This window comes from Lithobates pipiens, unplaced genomic scaffold (assembly GCF_037356315.1).
Source record: "Lithobates pipiens isolate NorthernLeopardFrog02 unplaced genomic scaffold, aLitPip1_a1.2 Scaffold_8, whole genome shotgun sequence".
NCBI lineage: Eukaryota > Metazoa > Chordata > Amphibia > Anura > Ranidae > Lithobates > Lithobates pipiens.
In genome coordinates, this window is record NW_027507903.1 from 375,776,717 (window position 1) to 375,795,757 (window position 19,041).

The following is a 19,041-nucleotide window of genomic DNA, read 5'->3' on the forward strand; positions in this document are numbered from 1 at the left end:
GTATGCCAATAATCACCAACCTCTGGATGCGCTCCTGCAACTAGTTTTCTATTCAGGTACATCTGATACCATCAATGTCATTAGACCTCAAATTGTAAATGAAGTACTTATGGATTAGTGCATCATAACATTGCATCCTCTATTTTCCTCTATCCAAATACAACTTGCTACTGTACGTCTCAGAATGTTAAAAAAGTTGGTTTGGCAAGAATGGTCTTTCATCATTTTATGTTGCTCGCTATTAAAATTATACTATTCTCATCAGCAAAATTTTAGCCTCTAATTCCTTCCAATAGTTGACATACTATTGATGTTAGGCTGACTAATCTGTAGTTTCCAGGTATATATCTTGGCCTTTTTTTATTTTATATTGGTACAATGTTTGCTTTTTGCCAATCAACTAGTACCATTCCAGTCAGTAGGGGGGAGGGGGATTTTTGTTTTACTCTCCTAAAATGTTTCTCTTGTAATCTATTTTAGCTGCCCTTATGTTCTTGCATTTTCTTGTGGCATTCTTTGTAGTTTTGGAATGCCAATGGTGACCCTTCGGCTCTATATTTTTTAAAAGGTCCTTTTTTCTCAATATCTTTTCTTACCTTAGTATTTAGCCATTCAGGTTTCACTTTCGTTTGGCAGTCGTCACTGCATTCCAATGGGCAGAAATGTATACATTTTTCTTCAGGGATTCTTTGTTGAAAGAATTTTATCTCCTTTAGTACAATGTAGTATTGAGCTTAGTGAAGTTGGCTCTTTTGAAATGTAATGTTTTTGTATCCTATAACTATAATTTATGGCAGATCTAATTACTCTACTTCCACATCTGCAATCAGCTCTGTATTTGAAATTATTAGGTCAAGCACAGAATTATTTCTAGTTTGGGCTTCCACCATTTGACTCATGAAATGGTCATGTGTTACATTCAAGAAATGATAAACCCTGGTTGAGGGAGCAGTTCCGTTTGCCCAATCAATATCGGGATAGTTAAGTGCCTTCAAGATTATAACATTGCCCTGCCTTTCCTAACTGTGAAAGGAGATGGGTGCCTTCTTCCTACTTAATGTTAGGGCGCATAATGCATACACCAACAAGCAATTTAAAATTTGTTTTGTTCCTTTGAAGCACCAGTCACAAAGGCTCCACCTCCTCATTAGCAATGTCATCCTGCATATTTCACCATCAAATCGCTCTTCACATACAGCCCCCCCCCCCCCCCTTCTACCTGCCCTGTCTCTTGAATACAGGGAGTACCCTTGGATAGTCACAAGCCAGTTATATGAGTGGTCAAATCAGGTCAGAGTCTAGCATTTGCGTACATAATTTTAATCTTGTACAAACATATACCAATATATCCTTGCACACTTTTGAATAACAGATTTAGCAAGCATACTAGCCTTGGCCTGGGATACTTAAAGAGGGATTCCACCAAAAAAAAAAAATATTAAAAGCCAGCAGCTATAAATACTACAGCTGCTGACTTTTAATAAATGGACACTCACCTGTCCCGGGTTCCAGCGATGCCGGCAGCAGAGGCCGATCGATCGGCTCTCGGCTGCTGTAGTCACCATTCTAGGTGAGGGAATCAGGAAGTGAAGCGAATCGGCTTCACTTCCCGGTTCCCTACTGCGCATGCGCGAGCCGCGCAATAGGAAATCTCCGCGCTGTCACTGGGACCCGTGTGTGTCCCAGCAGACAGCGCGGCAGGGCAGGAAATGGCATAGACTCCCACGGGAGTCTATGCCCGGAAGTGGGTGAAAATACCTGTCTTTGACAGGTATCTCCACCCCCCTGAAAGGTGTCAATTGTGACACCGGAGGGGGGAGGGATCCGATCAGCGGAGGTTCCACTTTAGGGTGGAATCCCGCTTTAAGTTTCTCCATAATCTGGTTTGAGGCCCTTTCCCTTGATGACCCCCCCCCCCCCCCCCCCGGAAACTGTGTCCGCGTTTGCACATTCTAACCCTTGCTCAATGCACAGTATCTCTCACAGATCCTCCCAGGATCTGGCCGCACATTTTATTTTACATACGGTAAGCAGAAAATAATTCAGGCAGCCACAACAGCCAAGATTATAAAGTAGTGAAAACAGTAACTTAAACATCATTACCTGCTGTACTGCAGGCATGTCAGTAGTGCTTTCTTTTAGTGTGTTAGGGCGCCATTCATTTTGAACACACTAATGTGTGCATGGTGCCCATTTTATCAAATTTTTTATTTTTTTTTATCTCATGTACCTCAATCAGCTTGTTTGCATGTTCTCGGAACACCTGGGCATATTCCTTAACTTCTTTTTCGTTTCCATTCTTTGCTGCTTCAATCAGAACAAGTAGTGGAACATTGGTCTCCAGGAAGGAATCAGAAACATGATCCATGACAGCTTTACGGAGCTAATGGGCGGAACAAACAGTAGATGGGGTGTGAAAAAATAAATAAATGCACAACTAGCTTACAAACAATGCAGAATTATTAATTTTAGCCAGAGCGCAAAATAATTTGATATAAACCTGAGCAAATCAGACTAAACATATGTGAAAAATGCATAAGCAAAAGGATGTCTTCAATTAACCGATTTAGCCCCGTAAGATTTTACCCCCTTCCTGACTAGAGCACTTTTTACAATTTTTTTTATTAGTAATTGTGGCGATCTGCGATTTTTTTTTATTGTGACTGCAACATTATGGCAGACACATTGGACACTTTTGACACCATTTTGGGACCAGTCATTTATACAGCGATCAGTGCTATAAAAATGCACCGATTACTGTATAAATGACACCGGCAGGGAAGGGGTTAAACAATGGGGAGCGATGAAGGGGTTAAGTGTGTCCCTAGGGGAGTGATGGGCTACAACTCACATGACCGTGATCACTGCTCCGGATGACACAATGCAGAACGGGGAAATGCCTTGTTTACATAGGCACTTCCCCGTTCTGCGGCCATTTGCCCACCACTGCCATTGTGCGGACATATCGGCGTGCAGCAGTCGTTAAGTGGTTAAAAGTGCATGGTACAAAAACAAACACACACATCTTATAATACCCATGTTTGGTTAAAATATAAAAGATGAGGTTGCATTGAGTAAATTGATACCCAACATTCCATGTTTTAAAATTGTGTGCCGCTAGGATTTTGCCAAAAACTATGGTGCCCAAAAAAATAAAAAATAAAATAACTTTAGGTGACACTCTAAAAGCCGTTACAACTGACCAATTTAGCGTCAACTATGAGCTCTTGTGCAAGAATTATTGTTTTCACTGATGTTTGTGGCGATATGTCGCAAGTGTGGTGCAACCGCAGTTTACACAGCGTGGCTGGCTGTGTGAAAGTGGTAGGCAGCTATGGAGCTGCCACATCACTTTCACTCTTGAAGCCGGTCACCATCATCTTGTGATCAAAGGTTCACTCTTTGGATGTACATAGTAGGCCCAAAGAGCTGAACTGGTTAAAACGGTGTTCCCCTTAAAAAAAATGAAAAAAGTCAGCAGCTACAAATACTGCAGCTGCCGACTTTTAATAATTGGACATTTACCTGTCCCAGGGTCCAGGGATGCGGAAGATCGAAGCCCCGCTTGTCTGCCCCTCCGTTTGGCAGTGCCGGAATTGTAATTTGCGCGAACGGTGTCGCGATTGGCCGCGCAATCATCTGGGACCTGTCACGTGTCCCAGATGATTGACAAGGAGGTGGCAGAGCTGAGCCCTTCCTGCGCCAAGGGGAAGTGATGTCTCGAGCCCAGGAACTGAAGGAGGCAGACTACGAGGGACCCCCTAGCAACAGACATTTAGAGGCAAGTAAAAAAAAATGTTTGGGTCTAACTACACTTTAAGAACTGCCGGAGGAGCAGGCAGTCAGCTGAGCTTTTTTTCCTTTTTCCCGGGACCGGCAGGCAGCGCGATTGGCAATGGATCTACAGTGGGGGACTTATAAAAAAAAAAAAAAAGGGAATTGGCAAAAAACTGTTTCTTTTTGACACTTTTTGGTGAAGGGGTACCCCTACTCATTCACGTGAAGTGGGGACGGCGGCGGGATTCTGATAAGCCCCTTGCCTGAAGACCCCCACAACCATCGCCCAGGGTTGTGGGGAAGAGGCCCTTGTCCCCATCAACACGGGACATGTTGAAGGCACTCATCCCCTCCCTTTCCTGACCTGCAAGCTCGGATAAGGGTCTGGTATGGATTTTGGGGGGACCCACACCATTTTTTTTCAACAATTTTGGCATGGGGTTCCCATCCAAATCAGGTCGGCTATAGATCATTTCTTATCCTGACTTTTCTTTTGCCAACAGCCAACTCATCAGTTAAGGATGTGGCTGATGGCCTCCCGAATCTGCTCCTTAGAAACCAGCTATACAATGTGTTAAAGAGAAAAAAAAATGCATAACGCATCAAAAGCTCAACATTTGCCTTTTTGTTGTGGCTCCATTGAAGTCTATTACACGCAAAATGCAATCGGCTGCGGGGAAAGAAAAAAAAAAAGCACCGCAAAACGCACAGATAGGAAACCACGTTAAATGGACTGTAGTGCTTTGCTGCAAAACGCACGAAAATAATACATAGGTGTGAATGTAAATGTAAATTGTGCATATGCATTTTTTCCCCATTATATGTTTAATAGCAACCATATTTTCTTTATATGTGAAGACATGCTTAAAGTGGTTGTGAACCCTTTTGTTTGTCTTATCTCTAGGTAAGCCTAGAATAAGGCATACCTATAGGTAGTGGAAAGATCTCCTAAACGTACACCTTTTATGGAGATATTTCACTTGTAGTGCACTAATGTTAATCGGTGCATACGCTATGAAGAAACGGACCACCGTTTCTTCCCCCAGAGTGTGGCGTGACTGACGACTCCCACGCACATGCGTGGGAGTGACGTCACGCGACTCCAGACAGTCACAGAGCAGGAGTCAGTTGATCCGGAAGAAAGAGGGGTGAAGATGGACGCTGCCTGCATGGGGCAGAACAGGCTTCGTTTACAGGTGTCATATAATGGGCTAGTATGCAATGCATTACTTCCTCTTTAAGCTGTTAATGCAACAATGACAAACTAAGTTGAATTTAAAGTTAAATTACATCACGTTTATTACAAGAAAACCTTTACCCGCAGCTTTATTCATTGAATGTTAAAGGGGGAAATATAGAATTATTATTGCCCTCTTCCCCTTGCAAATTTCATTATGAGAATAGCCAATTAAGAAACGGCAGAGTTTCTGCAACTTCATAAGAATAGTTTTAAGAAAGACTTTTTTCAAATAGTATAAAACTGTCATTCTTTGAGTAGTAAGAATTGTGATCATTCAAAACTAAAGCTTTATAGCAAGAATTACTAAATGGAGGATCGTGGCCCGAATCTGGACCGATTCATTCACACCATTTAGGAGCCATTCTGCCCAGCAGCCATCACCACCACTGCTGTCAGTCTCAAATGAAAGGCGGGGGCTGCACGAGTTACCAGTAATGATGGGGGGGGGGGGGTAAGGGCTATGGAACTGTGATTTGGTGTGGGGGGGGGGGCACAAATTTTGGGGGTGATGGCTGAATGGTCTACTTGGGGGGCTGAAGTCAATTTGGAGGAGCCACAGTAATTGGGGGGGGGGGGGGCTAGGGAACTGTGATACTCATGAACGAACAGGATTATGATATGGAGGCTCTACACCTGCATGAAAAACTTTTTTTTAAAGGGATTTTAACATGGCAAGGTTTTTGACCTTAAAGCATTTTATGCATTAACCACTTGCTGACTGCCCAACGGCGGCAGAATGGCACTACTGCGCAAATCGCATAGCTGTACAGCGGACGTGTCCCTAAGGAGCCGATGCACATGCCCGGTGGCAATGATGTCCACTGGGCACCTGTGATCACTCCTGACAGAGCGAGAACAGGGATTTGTGTGTAAACGCACAAATCCACGCTCTGCCAGGAGAGGAGACAGATTGTGTTCCTAGTACATAGGAACAATCGGTCTCCTCCCCAAGTCAGTCCCATCCCCCACAGAACACACACTGAGGGAACACATTTAACCCCTTGATCTCCCCCTAGTGTAAACCCCTTCCCCGCCAGTAACATTTATACAGTAATCAGTGCATTTTTATAGCACTGATCGCTGTATGAATGTCAATTGTCCCAAAATGTGTCAAAAGTGCCCGATTTGTTCACCGCAATGTCACAGTCCAGATAAAAAAAAAAAAAAAAAAAAAAAAAAACACACGCAAATGCCATAAATCTATCCCCTATTTTGTAGACGCTATAATGTTTGCACAAGCCAATCAATATACGCTTATGGTGATTTTTTTTTTTGATTTTTTTTTTACCAAAAATATGTAGAAGAATATCTAGCGGCCTAAAACTGATGACTTATTTTGGTATGTTTATTATAGGAGAAAGTAAATTATTATTTTTTTTTTCAAAACTTTCGCTCTTGTTTATAGCGCAAAAAGTAAAAATCCAGAGGTAATCAAATACCAAAAGAAAGCTCTATTTGTGGGAAAAACAGACATAAATTGACTTTAAATACAACGTCGCACAACCGTGTCAAAATTTTGTTCACCCTTTTCAAATCAGATCATTTAGATGTTTTGCTTAGGAATGCTTAATGTAGCCTCAATTTTTTAACGGCACTCAGCAGCTGTGAAGCGGGAGAGAGCACAATGACCCTGTGCTTGCTCCTGATACTGGGGAACATTTTTTTTTTATTTCTGGCAGGCTTTATTTGGGGCACAAATTGGTCTAAAAGTATGACAGCTGTATTAATGAATGAATTAAAAAAAGCTAAGTTTATTGGTAACCACTAGGGCTTGTGGAATGCATAGCTTATTTTGTTATAAAAGGTGAACTAACCCTTTAACAGTTCTCGGTGGATATATTCAGGAAACTGGGGTTAAGCCCCTGACACCTTCAGATTTTCTGCTGATTTTTTTCCTTCAGATTTACCAAAACCATATAATATGAGGTCAAACCTTAGGAGTTTCAATTTGTATGCAATCAGGCAGGCCCTTGCACTACATGGTTTTGGTAAATCTGAAGACAAAAATCATCACAAAATCTGATGCGTGTATGGGGCTTTAGTCTTACTGGTAACTGTTTCCTGTAGTCTTCCAGGACAGCCATTGTGAGATGGCGCTCCTCCCTTCAAATCAGGAAACAGACATTTTTGTTTTTAAAGGCGGTTCCTCAGGTCCATGGCCAGTTATCCACGAGACCTGAAGGAAGGAAAAAAACACACAGAACAACCCATCCCCCAACAAATTATACATTAGGTTGGGAATGTGCTGTTCTGGAAGACTACTGGCAAGACTAACTCTGGTTTTCCCCCAGTCGTCTTCCAGGCCAGCCCTTGAGAGGTTAAGCAAGTACTCACCTGACTGGGGGGGAGGGGGAATAAAGGCTAGGAGGACTTTCCTACCAAACGTCTGATCCTAGCTGGATATCAAGTCCAGACGATAATGCCAGACAAAGAATATTTGACTAGGTTGAATCTGTACAAGGTTGTCACGTTGCAAAATTTCCTCTGGGCTAGTGCCTGCCTTTAAGGCCCATAAAGCCGCTGAAGCCTTTGTAGAGAGTGTGTCCCAAGATGTTGCAGAGGAGTAATCTGCATAAGACTATAGCACTCCAGGATGGTTAACTTAATCCACCTTGCTAGGGTGTTCTTGGAAGCTTGACTACCTTTGTCTTCCTGCATAAAGAGCAAACAGGGTGTCTGAGGAACTGAACTCACTTGGGACTTTCAGGTATCTTAAGCATCTCCTGACATCCAGTAGTTTCAGCTCTTGCTCCTTACTATTGAAAGGAGAATTGCAAAAGGACGGCAGAACTATATCCTTCTACTTGTGGAAGGCCAAAGCCACTTTTTGGTGTAAATCTCGGATCTGTTTGTAGAATGACTTATTACAAATTTTTAGAAAAAGGCTCTTTGACTGAAAGAGCTTGTAACGCTCCTATTCTGCGGGCTGTAGTGATAGCCACCAGGAAGGCTGTTTTAATGTAAACAGGCACAGAGAGGCGCCCTCTAAGGGCTCAAGTTTGAGGATACCCCGAGCACTACTGGCAGATCCCACGTTGGACACTTCCAAGACTTACGTCATCTCTACAGCCCTGCAGAACCTGGAGATCAGAGGGTCTTCTTGTAAAGTCAGTTTGAGATACACTGACAGTGCTGCTATCTGTACCTTAAGAGTACTGAGCGGTAGACCCTTATCAGCTCCTTGCTGTAAAAATACATAGTCAATTTTTTTTTTCCATGCACCAGCGATTACATTTTCTCCACATATTCCTGTAGATGGCTCTGGTGTTCGGCTTCCTATCGATTTGAAGAGCAGCCATCATTCTCTTTGAGGGCCCTTTTTGACCTTAGATGGTCTTAAGTAGCCAGGCAATCCAGCTGAAGTTTTCCTGCTTGAGGCCTACCAGGGGTCCCTGTTGCATTAAGCCCTCCCTGGGAGGAAGTGGCCAGGGCTGGTCGGCTGAGAGGCAGAGTAGCTGAGAGAACCGCACCCTCTTCGGCCAGTATGGTGCAATTATAATTAAAGTCATCTGCTCATGCATGAACTTGTTCAGGACCTGTGGAATCATATGCACTGGGGGGGCATAACACCTTTCGAACTCCCACGGGTCTAGCAGGTTTAGAGAGTAAGAAACCTCTGACTTGGTATTCTTGTGGCACACAAACAAGTCCATTTCAGGCTTTCCTCAACTAGGTGCAATTTCTGCGAAAAATTCCGGATGTAGTTCCCACTCCTCCTGTGAGATTTGTGATCCCTTTTAGGTGAACCGCTATCAAGAATAGTATGTTTTTTCTTTTCCCCCCAGCATATCTGGTTCGAAATCTTGATCAAGTATGGTCTTCTGGTCCCCCCTTGCTTGTTCACATATGCCACTGTAGTGGAGTTGTCGAACATAATTAAGGCATGTTGACCCTTCAATTGTTCCTGAAAATTTGAGATTGCCTTGGCCACTGCCTTAAGTTCTCTCCAATTTGAGGACACCTGGGTCTTTTCCAGGATCCACTTCCTCTGTGCTGGCAGGTCTGTCAGATGGGCCCCCATCCCCATCCATCTACCATAAGTTTTTGAGCAAGTGGAAAGGCCCAGGCTGGGCACGAATTTAAGATTGAGTGTTTTCTCCACCACCACGGCACCCTCTTCTCTGCTGTTGGCGTTAGGAAAATTGTATACTCACCGTTCCATAATTTTCATTTCCTGACGCATCTCCATGGCAGCACACACACACTGGGTTGTGACTCCACCCCCACAACTTGACAGGATAGACTAACTAAAAGATGGAGAGGCCATCACCTAATGAAAGGTGGAATGCTGTGTGCTGCCATGGAGATGCGTCAGGAAAGTAAAATTACGGAAAGGTGAGTATACAATTTTTAATTTTTCTGACGCAGCATGGCAGCACACACACTGGGAAATAACTCACCAGTTGGGAGGGTGCAAGTAAAGTAGTAGAATTTATATGGACGTAGAATTAGCCCGAATAACTGATCTGACAAATTCAACTGTAGACAACTGAGCCAAATCTACCCTGTAGTGGAACATGAATGTATGCCTGGAAGACCAGGCTGCTGCCCTTCAGATTGTCTCTGGTGACACCCTGCAACGTGCTGCCCAGAGGGTTGCCACTGCCCTTGTTGAATGAGCCCTGATGTCTCCAGGTATCGTCAGATTCTGAACATAGTAGGCTTTCTTGATGGCCTTAACCAGTCAAGATGCGATGGTTCTACATGAAGCCATTTGGCCTCTTCTTTCTCGATGAGGAAATCACCAATAGATTCTCGGTCTTCCTAAAAGATACAGTAGCTGTCAGGTAGTTCCTAATGGTCGTCATAATGTCCAAAGCATGTGGTTGCCCTTGATCATCAGTAAATGAAGGAAGGTTGATTTCCTGATTGTAGTGAAAAGATGACATTTTTGGATTAAAGCATTTCAGAACCACCCTGTCTGGGTAAAAGATCAAACAAGGTTCTGAGATCAATGCCAGAACCCCTGAAACGCTTTTATCTGACGTGACGGCGATAAGAAACGTTAAATTTCAATGTTAAGTTCCACAATGTGATTGAGTCAGCTGGATGAAAAGGGTGAACCTGATAGAGTATTCAGGACTACTGATAAATCCCATGTTGGAAATGTCAGTCTTCTTGTAGGCCTAATCTTTACACAAGCTTTTATAAACTGGATTAGGAGAGGGTGTGATGCCCATCTAAACCCTGTTTTTGCAGATAAAACTGAAATTTGCACCTTAAGTGTACTTGAACTGTGTCCCTTAGATAAACCTGTTTGCAGAAATTCTAAGATTTGAAGCTCGAGGATGTAGTGGATCCCAGCACCACTAATGAGCCATGATCGTGAATCTCTCCCATATCCTACTGTAAGTAATATTGGTTGAGCATTTCCTTGCTTGGAGTAGCAACCAATCCCTCAACATCCATGTCATTAGATGAAGTCTCACTGGATCCAGATGGAAGAACTGCCCCGGGTGAAGCAGATCCTGAGACCATGGAAGAGGTAGTGGATCTTTCATGCTGAGTTGTAGCAGAGTTGTGAACCAAGGCCTCCTGGGCCAGAATGGAATCACCACTATTACTGAGGCTGACGACCTCCTGAGCCTTGACAGGAACCTCACTATTAGAGGAGTTGGTGGAAATATGCATCCCAAATGAAAGTTACATGGATGAACCAGGCAATCTACCCCCACTGCAGATGGATATGCTGCCCTTGACAGGAACCTCTGGCACTTGGTGTTCACCAGTGTCGCGGCCAGATCGATTTCTGGAATCCCCCAAATTTGAGTCAAGAGATTGAAAGCTTGATGGTTCAGAGACCATTCGTTGTTCGACAAGAACTCTTTGCTTAAAGAATCGGCTAGTAAGTTCTGTGTTCCCGGGACATACACTGCCTGAAAATCTGTTAAGAATAACCAGGCCCATTCCAGGATGAGGTGAACTTCCTGTAGTAAGGTACTGCTCCTGGTACCCCCCTGTCTCTGAATGTATGCTACCTCCACTTTGTCCATCCGTACAAGGACACTTTTCCGGGTGGGCCAAAAGCTATGAGGGCTTGAAAGGCTGCACCGAGTTAGAACATTTGTTATCCTGCCCACCACGTGATATTGCCATTGATCCTGAACCACCTGGTCCAGATAGTGGGCTCCCCATCATGTTTGTCTGGCGTCTGATGTAATTACCTCTGGTTCTGGGTGAACTATAGTCTGTCTTTTGAGGTTGTCTGTATTCATCCACCACCAAACCGACAGTTTCACTCTGCTGTGAATGGCAATCAGCGGGAGCATTGATACAATGTTCCACTGATTGAGGAATGAAGACTGCATCTCCCCCATGTGCCATTGCGCCCATTGGACCATCGGAAAAGTGGCCAAAATTGAGCCTAATGTGCTCAGACTCTTGCCTGAAGGAATGTTGCCGTCATTAACATTCTTACCTTCCCAATCAATAGGTCTATCTTCTTTTGAGGTAGGCTCTGTTTGACAGAGTATTGAGTTCTGCCCCTAGAAAAATCATGTTTTTTGTAGGTTGAAGATTGCTTTTTATCCAGTTGATTAACCACCTGAAACTCTGGAGAGTGTTGATCAATAACCCCCGATGGAGAATCAGTGTATTTTGACTGTCTGCTAGAAGCAAAATACCATCCAAATAGTGATGGAGTCTCAGGCCTTTCTCCCTTAGAAATGCAATCACTGGAAAGTTTTTGTAAAAGTCCTGGGAGCGGAGGAGATGCCGAATGGGAGGCATTGGAATTGGAAATGTCGATGATTGACTGCAAATCATAGGTATTTTTGAAATGTGTGGCGTATAAGTACATGTAGATAGGCCTCCAATAAATCTACTGAGAGCATCCAGTCTCCTAAGTTTATGGCTAATAGAAAGGGAGGCTTCGATCTGAATTCTGTTGTTGAGCCCTTTTAAGTCCATCACAGGGCGCAAGTCTGTCTTCTTAAGAATAGGGGAGAGTAGTACCCCCTTCCTCTCTGAGGGGTTGGAACTTCCAGAATTGCCCCCTTGCTTTCCAAATCTGCCACATACCTGAGAAGTAGTTTTCTCTTGACTGGTGAAGGAGGAAGTCTGGTTGGCTGCAAATGGCCTTCAGGCACCCCGTCTAAAAATCTCCATTTATGCCCATGTTTTATTGTGGACAGTGTCCAAGCATCCTTTATGTGATCCGTCCAGACCTGTTCAAATTTGAGCTTTGCTCCCCCTTTCCCAGGCAGAATGGGTGTACCGTCAAAAGGACTTCTGGTTACGCCGTGACGTGGTGGTCTTAGATTTTTGAAGCAAAAAAAAAAAAAAGGATTGTGGATTCTTCCATGTTCTTTTGAACTCTTCCTGGCTTATACAATCTCGCTTCCCTATACCTCTCTGGAAGGTTGCATTTGAAATTAGGACCTTTCTGAGGTTTAGGCCTTCTATCAGAGATCGCGGAGTCCAATTTTGAACCAAAAAGACCGACTCCCTCATAAGGAATCTTGCACTGTTTGGTCGTGGATCCGCCACCCATGACTTTAGCCAAAGAGCACTTCTAGCTATGACTGAAGCCAACATAGCCCTCGCTGAAGAACAAATGACATCTACTGAAGTCTGATACAAAATCACCTGCCAGTTTCAGTTCTTGAAGGGAACTAATTATTTTCTCTGGGTCCACTCCTTCACGTATGGATTTTTCTATATTGGCAGACCATCCAACGATCGCCTTACAGACTGCGGCCACTGCTACTGCTGTAGGCTTTTTTCATTTCCTGATCGATCTTCGGTCCAGCACATCTCTGAAGGTTACTGCATCTTCTATTGGAAGGGTAACATGTCTTGAGAGTCACATCAAGGAAGCGTCAAACACCGGTGGATGAATTCACCATTTCCTTCAATGGATATAATTTGGCCAACCTTTTATTCAGGTTGGATCTCTTATCTGATCTTTCCCATTCATCCTTAATGAGATCCTCAAACTCCTCGATAAAGGGAAGAGACTCTGGTTCTTATTTTAAATTAGGGAAGTATTTCCATACTTTGGGAGGAGCCGCCTCTGCTTCCTCCTATGCTATAGCCCCCTTTACTGATCTTATAAAGGGTTCCACTAAAGGTAAAGTCGAATCCTGTGGGCATCTGAATCGTCATTGTTAGAGGCTGAATCCAAATCAATGGGAGCATTATGAGATACAGCAGATGTGGTTCAGGAGCTGCCGTGTCCAGAATAGATTATTGTACAGATTCTCCGATAAAGTCAGATACTTCTCTTGCATCAGACTCCTTCCTGGTTGCTTCATTAAAGCATTCGCGGCAAGCCAATTTGTCTGGCAAAGCTGGAGCTCCGCACACCCAGCAAGCGTTGCTGCAGGGCGGGTGCGATAGCTCCTTTCACGATGAGAAAAAGCCCATCTGCGCATACGGCTACGCCGCGAGCGACTGTGGCGAGAATGGCCATGACCAGAGTGTTGATGGCGAGATGAAGACTTTGAGCGACTTCTCCCAGATCTCCTATGGCTTGAGCGACCTTGATGCCTGGAGTTTGTCGATCTTGACCTGGAAGGGCTTTCAGAAAAATGCAGCATTAGGTGGTCACGCACTTTTTTTTTCCTCTTCCATACTTGCCAACATGCTGAACACCTCTTACCTTATATGTTGAGGGTGGTCTGCTTGAGCAGTGAACTCCATGAAGATGCACAGAAAAGGTAATACCCAAATGATAAACAACAGTATAGCAAATGCAATGCAAGAAAAAAAACTTAAGAGTTGCAAATAACCAGGTAAAAAATAAAGCAGCCTACCAGAGACTGAGGGCAGAAATGGACAAAAGAAACTATTCTTCTGAGCAGTCTGCAGCCATCAGCATAATTCAAAAAGCTGTGGGCCTTTTAAATGGAAATGAGGTGGGGTGCCTCTCCATCTTTTATAGTTAACCTATTCTGTCAGGTTGTGGGGGCGGAGTCACAATCCAGTGTGCGTGCTGCCATGATGCGTCAGGAAACAAACTTTTCCCGTCTGCCATCCTCTCCAGGATTTCATCTAACCCTGATCCAAACATCTCCAGAAAAGGGCAGATTTCACAACCTCACATTTAATGCCGGATCCCCAGACCAGGTTTTTAGCCATATGGCTCTCCTTGCTGCCATAGCCAGGCCTCCTGCCCTTGCACCTAGCTTTATGGTAGGGACTGAAGAATTTCTTCCCTGGGGTGCCATTTCTTGACATGATCCTGTAGCTGGGATAGCCAGATCAAGATTCCTCACTATGCACGTCATGGCTAAGGCAGGTTTCAAGCTGGCCACTCTACTCGCCCATGCCCTCTTTAGGATAACGCTCCCTCGCTTAACCATGCACTCATTTAAATGACCCATGTCCTCAAATGCCAGCATTGACCTTTTGAAAACTTGACAAGGGAGCATCCAAATTTTGGATTTTTTTCCACCCTGCTTGAGGGTCATCAAATGGAACCCTCCTTTTATGACTGATTTAAAAAAAAAAAAATTTTGGACTTTCCTCTGCAGATCCTGATGCATTGTCATGTTTTGAAGGGAATTCTTCATCCTCTTCAATTGCCAAAGTCTCACAAATGGCGCCTAGGAGGTCATCTATTTTTCCCCCCCCCGTTTTTCATCCATCATCCAGAGACAATTTAAAATGTGTGGTCCCTTTTCTCTTCCCCTCTACTTTCCTCCTGCTCTGAATATGAGCTGGCGGTGCCAACTTCACTTTTTGCAGGCTGTCCTGTGACCCAAAGCTACCAACCTTGGCGAAGCTATAGGGGAGGGATGACCAATAGGAGCAGCTGGAGTTCTCACCTCTGCAATCAGCTTCTTAAACTTTTTAAAAGTGGATGTAATTTCTTCCCTTATGGCCCCCAAAATTTTGGCATAAAGGGCATCTGACTTTTTTTTTTTTAACGGCCAACACAAATTTTACAAAACGGCTCTGTGTTCTTCGGAGGCATCTTCGTTCCACACTTGGCACAATGCTTTTTGGAAATGGGCTTTCGTTCTTTAAGCATCTTGGCCTGCCAAAGAAATAAAACACAGGAGCCATGGTGGTAAATGATGGTGGTAAATGACCACTCTAAACCATGGAAGTGCACACCCCGTGACACCTAAAAACTCCTATTGCCCCAGCTTTATAGTGGAACAGCGGCTAGATGGTGGTGGTACCCATTGGACATCAAAGGTCACCTCCGGTTGCCTACCTGTGTCCTGTTGGTACATGCTTCCACCGAAGCCTGAGCAGACAGTAGAACCTCATCCTCCTGCATCCTTGAGTCTGTCTGTGGTGCTTCACGTTGTCCCCTGCAGCCATGTTCATGTGTAGTACCAGCCTGCCATTCCTGCCTCCCGACACACAGTGATGACGTTCATCCCTGGAAGTGACGCACCTGCGTCTTCCGGGTCAAGTGGGCTCTGGCCTCGGTGAACCTGCTCCCACCGGAGCCACAAAGGGGATGCCCACCCCAGCACCACTCGTCCTCGCCTCAGAGGAAGGGGATGCAGATGACCTTCTGTCCGTGCCAAGAAGGGATTCAAGCGGCCATGAGTCGACCACCTCCACCAAAAAAGCATGACTCGACAAGGTTCTGCCCTCACACTGGCAGACCCCCTCGCCTCCCTGAAAGATGGAGCAATCTACCATGGTCCTTCAGCCAACAGATCTCCTCCAGGTGGAGAAAACATAACTGGCCAGGGCCCTAAGGGACCACCTTCCAAAAATATGGCAATGTATTTCCTAATTGGTGGGAGGAGCTCCATCTCTCAAGGGCTGGCCTGGAAATTACTGGGGGAAAAGGTTTTAAGATCATCCCTAGAAGCTTATAATTGATGCCCTTGCAAGGAAAGTCCAAATCTCAATTTCTAAAAATGAGTATGTTCAAGAATTAAGACAGTTAAAGTTTCTGTAATTTGCATTACTACTTACATAGCTCACTAGCTTGTCACAGATATTGAACAAATTGGAGGATAATTGCCATAATACTATTATTGAGAAAGGACAATGAAAAAGTCACACAAGAGGAAAATTGCAAAATATACCTGTCTGCGAAGGTCTCTTGTTTTTCGGGTCATCCTGTCAATTGCATTATTAAGTGCATCGCTTCTTTCCTTTCGTCCAGTCTGAAATAAGATGCATCATTAACTTTGCTCTAATCAACAACAATGCAGCCTACTTTATATATTTTTTAATTAAAATAATAAACATTATGTACTTACCTGCTTTGTGCAATTGTATTGCACAAGGCAGCCCGAACCTCCTCTTCTGGCGTCTCTCCCTACTGATGCTCTTGGCTCCTTCCTCTCCTCTGTGTGCCACCATAGGAAACTGGTTCGTATGGTGGCAAACCTGTGTGCACACTCCCGAGCTGGACTGAGTGCATCCATAGACACATACAGCATGGCCTCACAGATTTCATTGACAGCAACAGGAGCCAATGGAGTCAAAACCAGGTACTCACTGATCCACCGGAAGCACTCTTCCCTCAATCCATCCCGCCCGCAACCTCCTGGGACAAGTCACATGTCCCAGAAGGCTGTGGGACTACCCAACTATGAAGTCACAAGGAACAACATCATCTGGATGCCCACAGTAAACATGCCAGAGTCTGGGACTATAAAACCAGTGAAAAAAATGGTTTGGGTGAAGATGGCCCTTGACATTGGAGTGTCCCTTTATTAAAAGTCAGCGGTTACAGTATTTGTAGCTGGGGACTTCCAATCATTATGACACGGTTTTATGTAATACAGAGAATTAAAGTGGTTGTAAAGGCTCAAGGTTTTTCACCTTAATGCATTCTATATCCTCCCGTGCTACAGCTGCTGCTCCCCACCAGCCACCCCTTTTTCTTACGTGAGCCTCATCAAATCCAGCTATATGCATGAGTGCAATGGCTCCAGCTTCTGTTGCTTTCATCATTGGACAGATTGAGAGCAGAAGGAGCCATTGGCCCCCGCTGCTATCAAAAACTGACATGGGACTCTGAAGCAGACTGAGGGAGCCCCCATGAAAAGTGGCTTTCTGTGGGAGCACCTGATGAAGAGGAGGAGCTTCGAGCACCTGAGGACCCCAGAAGAAGGGGATCATGGTTGATCCGTACAAAACGATTCCACAGAGCAGCTAAGTACTGGAATTTTTTATTTATTTTTTTATTAAAAAAAGAAAAATACTACCAAGCTTTACAACCCCTTTAATCACCTTTAGTAAAAGGAATTTCCTTCAAAGGTTTGTAAACACTTTCTGAAAAGATTCTAAATACAGAACAGAAGGGAACAGAAGGGAAGCCACTTATAAACTGAACAGAGATAGATGAATGCCGCACAATGAGCAGCTCCAAGTGCATGGAAAGCAGAGAGCAGCCTCAGCCCCGGCTCTTTTGATATCAGTGTGCATTCACCTCGCACCCGAGGCTTAAGTCTAATTCTATGACTAAGCTCCAGGGGGCGGTGTAAAAGGACTGGTTTCTTGACTATTGGGAGGGCCTGGGACTGAGGCCGCTCTCCACTTTCTATGCACTTTGAGCCGCCTGGTGTGCAGCATTTATCATTCCTCACAGTGCTTTCTGGATAAGCAAACTTTTGCCAACACGCTATCCAGAGTGGACCAGTATTGACACTTGAGTAAATGGAGTATGGCTATCATTTTTCAATTGCCTTATTCGCAGTATTGGTGGATTTTGAAGAAGGGTGCCGTTTTCAAGGTCCTAAAGAACAAACAGGGAATCCATTTACTTAATGGAGCAAATACATTTTAAATACACTGATTGCATCCAGGCAATACAGAGAGAATTCCTTTGGATGCTTAGGAGCAGGGCATACGGATGGCAGAACAGTAGAATGGAACTCTGAAACCACTTTGAAATAAAGGATGATCTTGGGCATAATATAACCTTGTTATTGCAAAAGTATGATGAAAAGTTCTTTAGAGGAATGAGCTGCCAGATCAGAGACATATTTGGCAGATGTGACAGCCACCTAAAAAGCTGCTTTGTTGGCAAGAATTCTTAATGGAATGTCCCTGTTGAGTTCAAAGGGTGGTTTCTACAGTGCAGAGGGAAAAATGTTAAGGTCCCAGAGAAGCACAGGGTGCTGCAAGGGGAGCCCAACACGAGAAACACCTTGAATAAATATTTTTACAATGGAGTGTGAAGCCAAAGGACTTTTGAAAAAGAATGGATAAGACCTTTTTAGGGCGCAAATATCTAGATTCTGGTAAATACCAGTCTGTGGGAAGGCCAAAATGCCCCCAACCCTTAGGAGTGAGGGTGCCCCTTCATTATGAAGAGACTTTGGGGTTGGCTTGGTGGCCTTTATGTGCCCTGAGCCAAAAGGAGAGGCCGAACTATGAAGGTTTTAAAGTTGAAGACTGCCCTATGAGGGCAGCTTTGGTCATTTCTTCTAAGGAAGAAAAATCTTCCCACATGTAACTTTATTGATGAATTGGTCAAGTGCCTCCAAGAGAAGATGTGTCCATCTAAAAGATGGAACATCTTTAATACACCTATTGAAGATGTTCCATTTTTTAAAGATTCTGCGGACATATAAATTTGAGATGCTCCTAGAAGCCCTTTAATCTAGCAGGCCCAGTGAGATGTTCGTTTAGAACACAGGCATAGCCCATTCAGGAAAGATTTTTGGAGGGTGTAAAAATCCTTTGAGGAGTGATAGACTGCACACGCCATCTGTTCATGAACAGGAAATGTTTTGCAAGTTTTTGTAGGCCTTTGTGCCAGTTTGCACAATGCCACGGATTTTGAAGGCATAAGCGATGAGCTTTTCAACGTTGGCAAACATGTTGCTTGAAGCTCCCTCAATATAGTGATGATATGGTGGAGAGAAATAGTCTGCAGATTCCAACACAGCCTCGACATTCTCTTAATTTCCCTCCATATCAGAGTCCTTTATGACTGCCACATCAGGGTAGAGTAGGTGGTGGGGCACCCTAAGCTCTGCACAAAGATGGCTGAATTAAGGCCATAATCTGAGGAATTGGGACAGGAATGCACGGAACTCTGCTTTTGTCAAGTATGCCGCTTGTTGTGTGCCTGAAATTGAGCTACATTCGGG

General features: G+C 44.2%; 1 protein-coding gene across 1 annotated transcript in view; it reads right to left on the reverse strand.

Annotated features, from left to right (window-relative positions):
- Positions 1–19,041, reverse strand: part of CTNNA1 (catenin alpha 1) — a 185,718-nt gene that overhangs the window by 98,528 nt on the left and 68,149 nt on the right. The window contains exons 8-9 of the mRNA XM_077473713.1: positions 16,018–16,098; positions 2,231–2,383 (exon numbers count right to left, since the gene is read on the reverse strand). Coding sequence (XP_077329839.1) covers positions 2,231–2,383; positions 16,018–16,098 — 234 coding nt within the window. The remainder of the gene's footprint in view (positions 1–2,230; positions 2,384–16,017; positions 16,099–19,041) is intronic.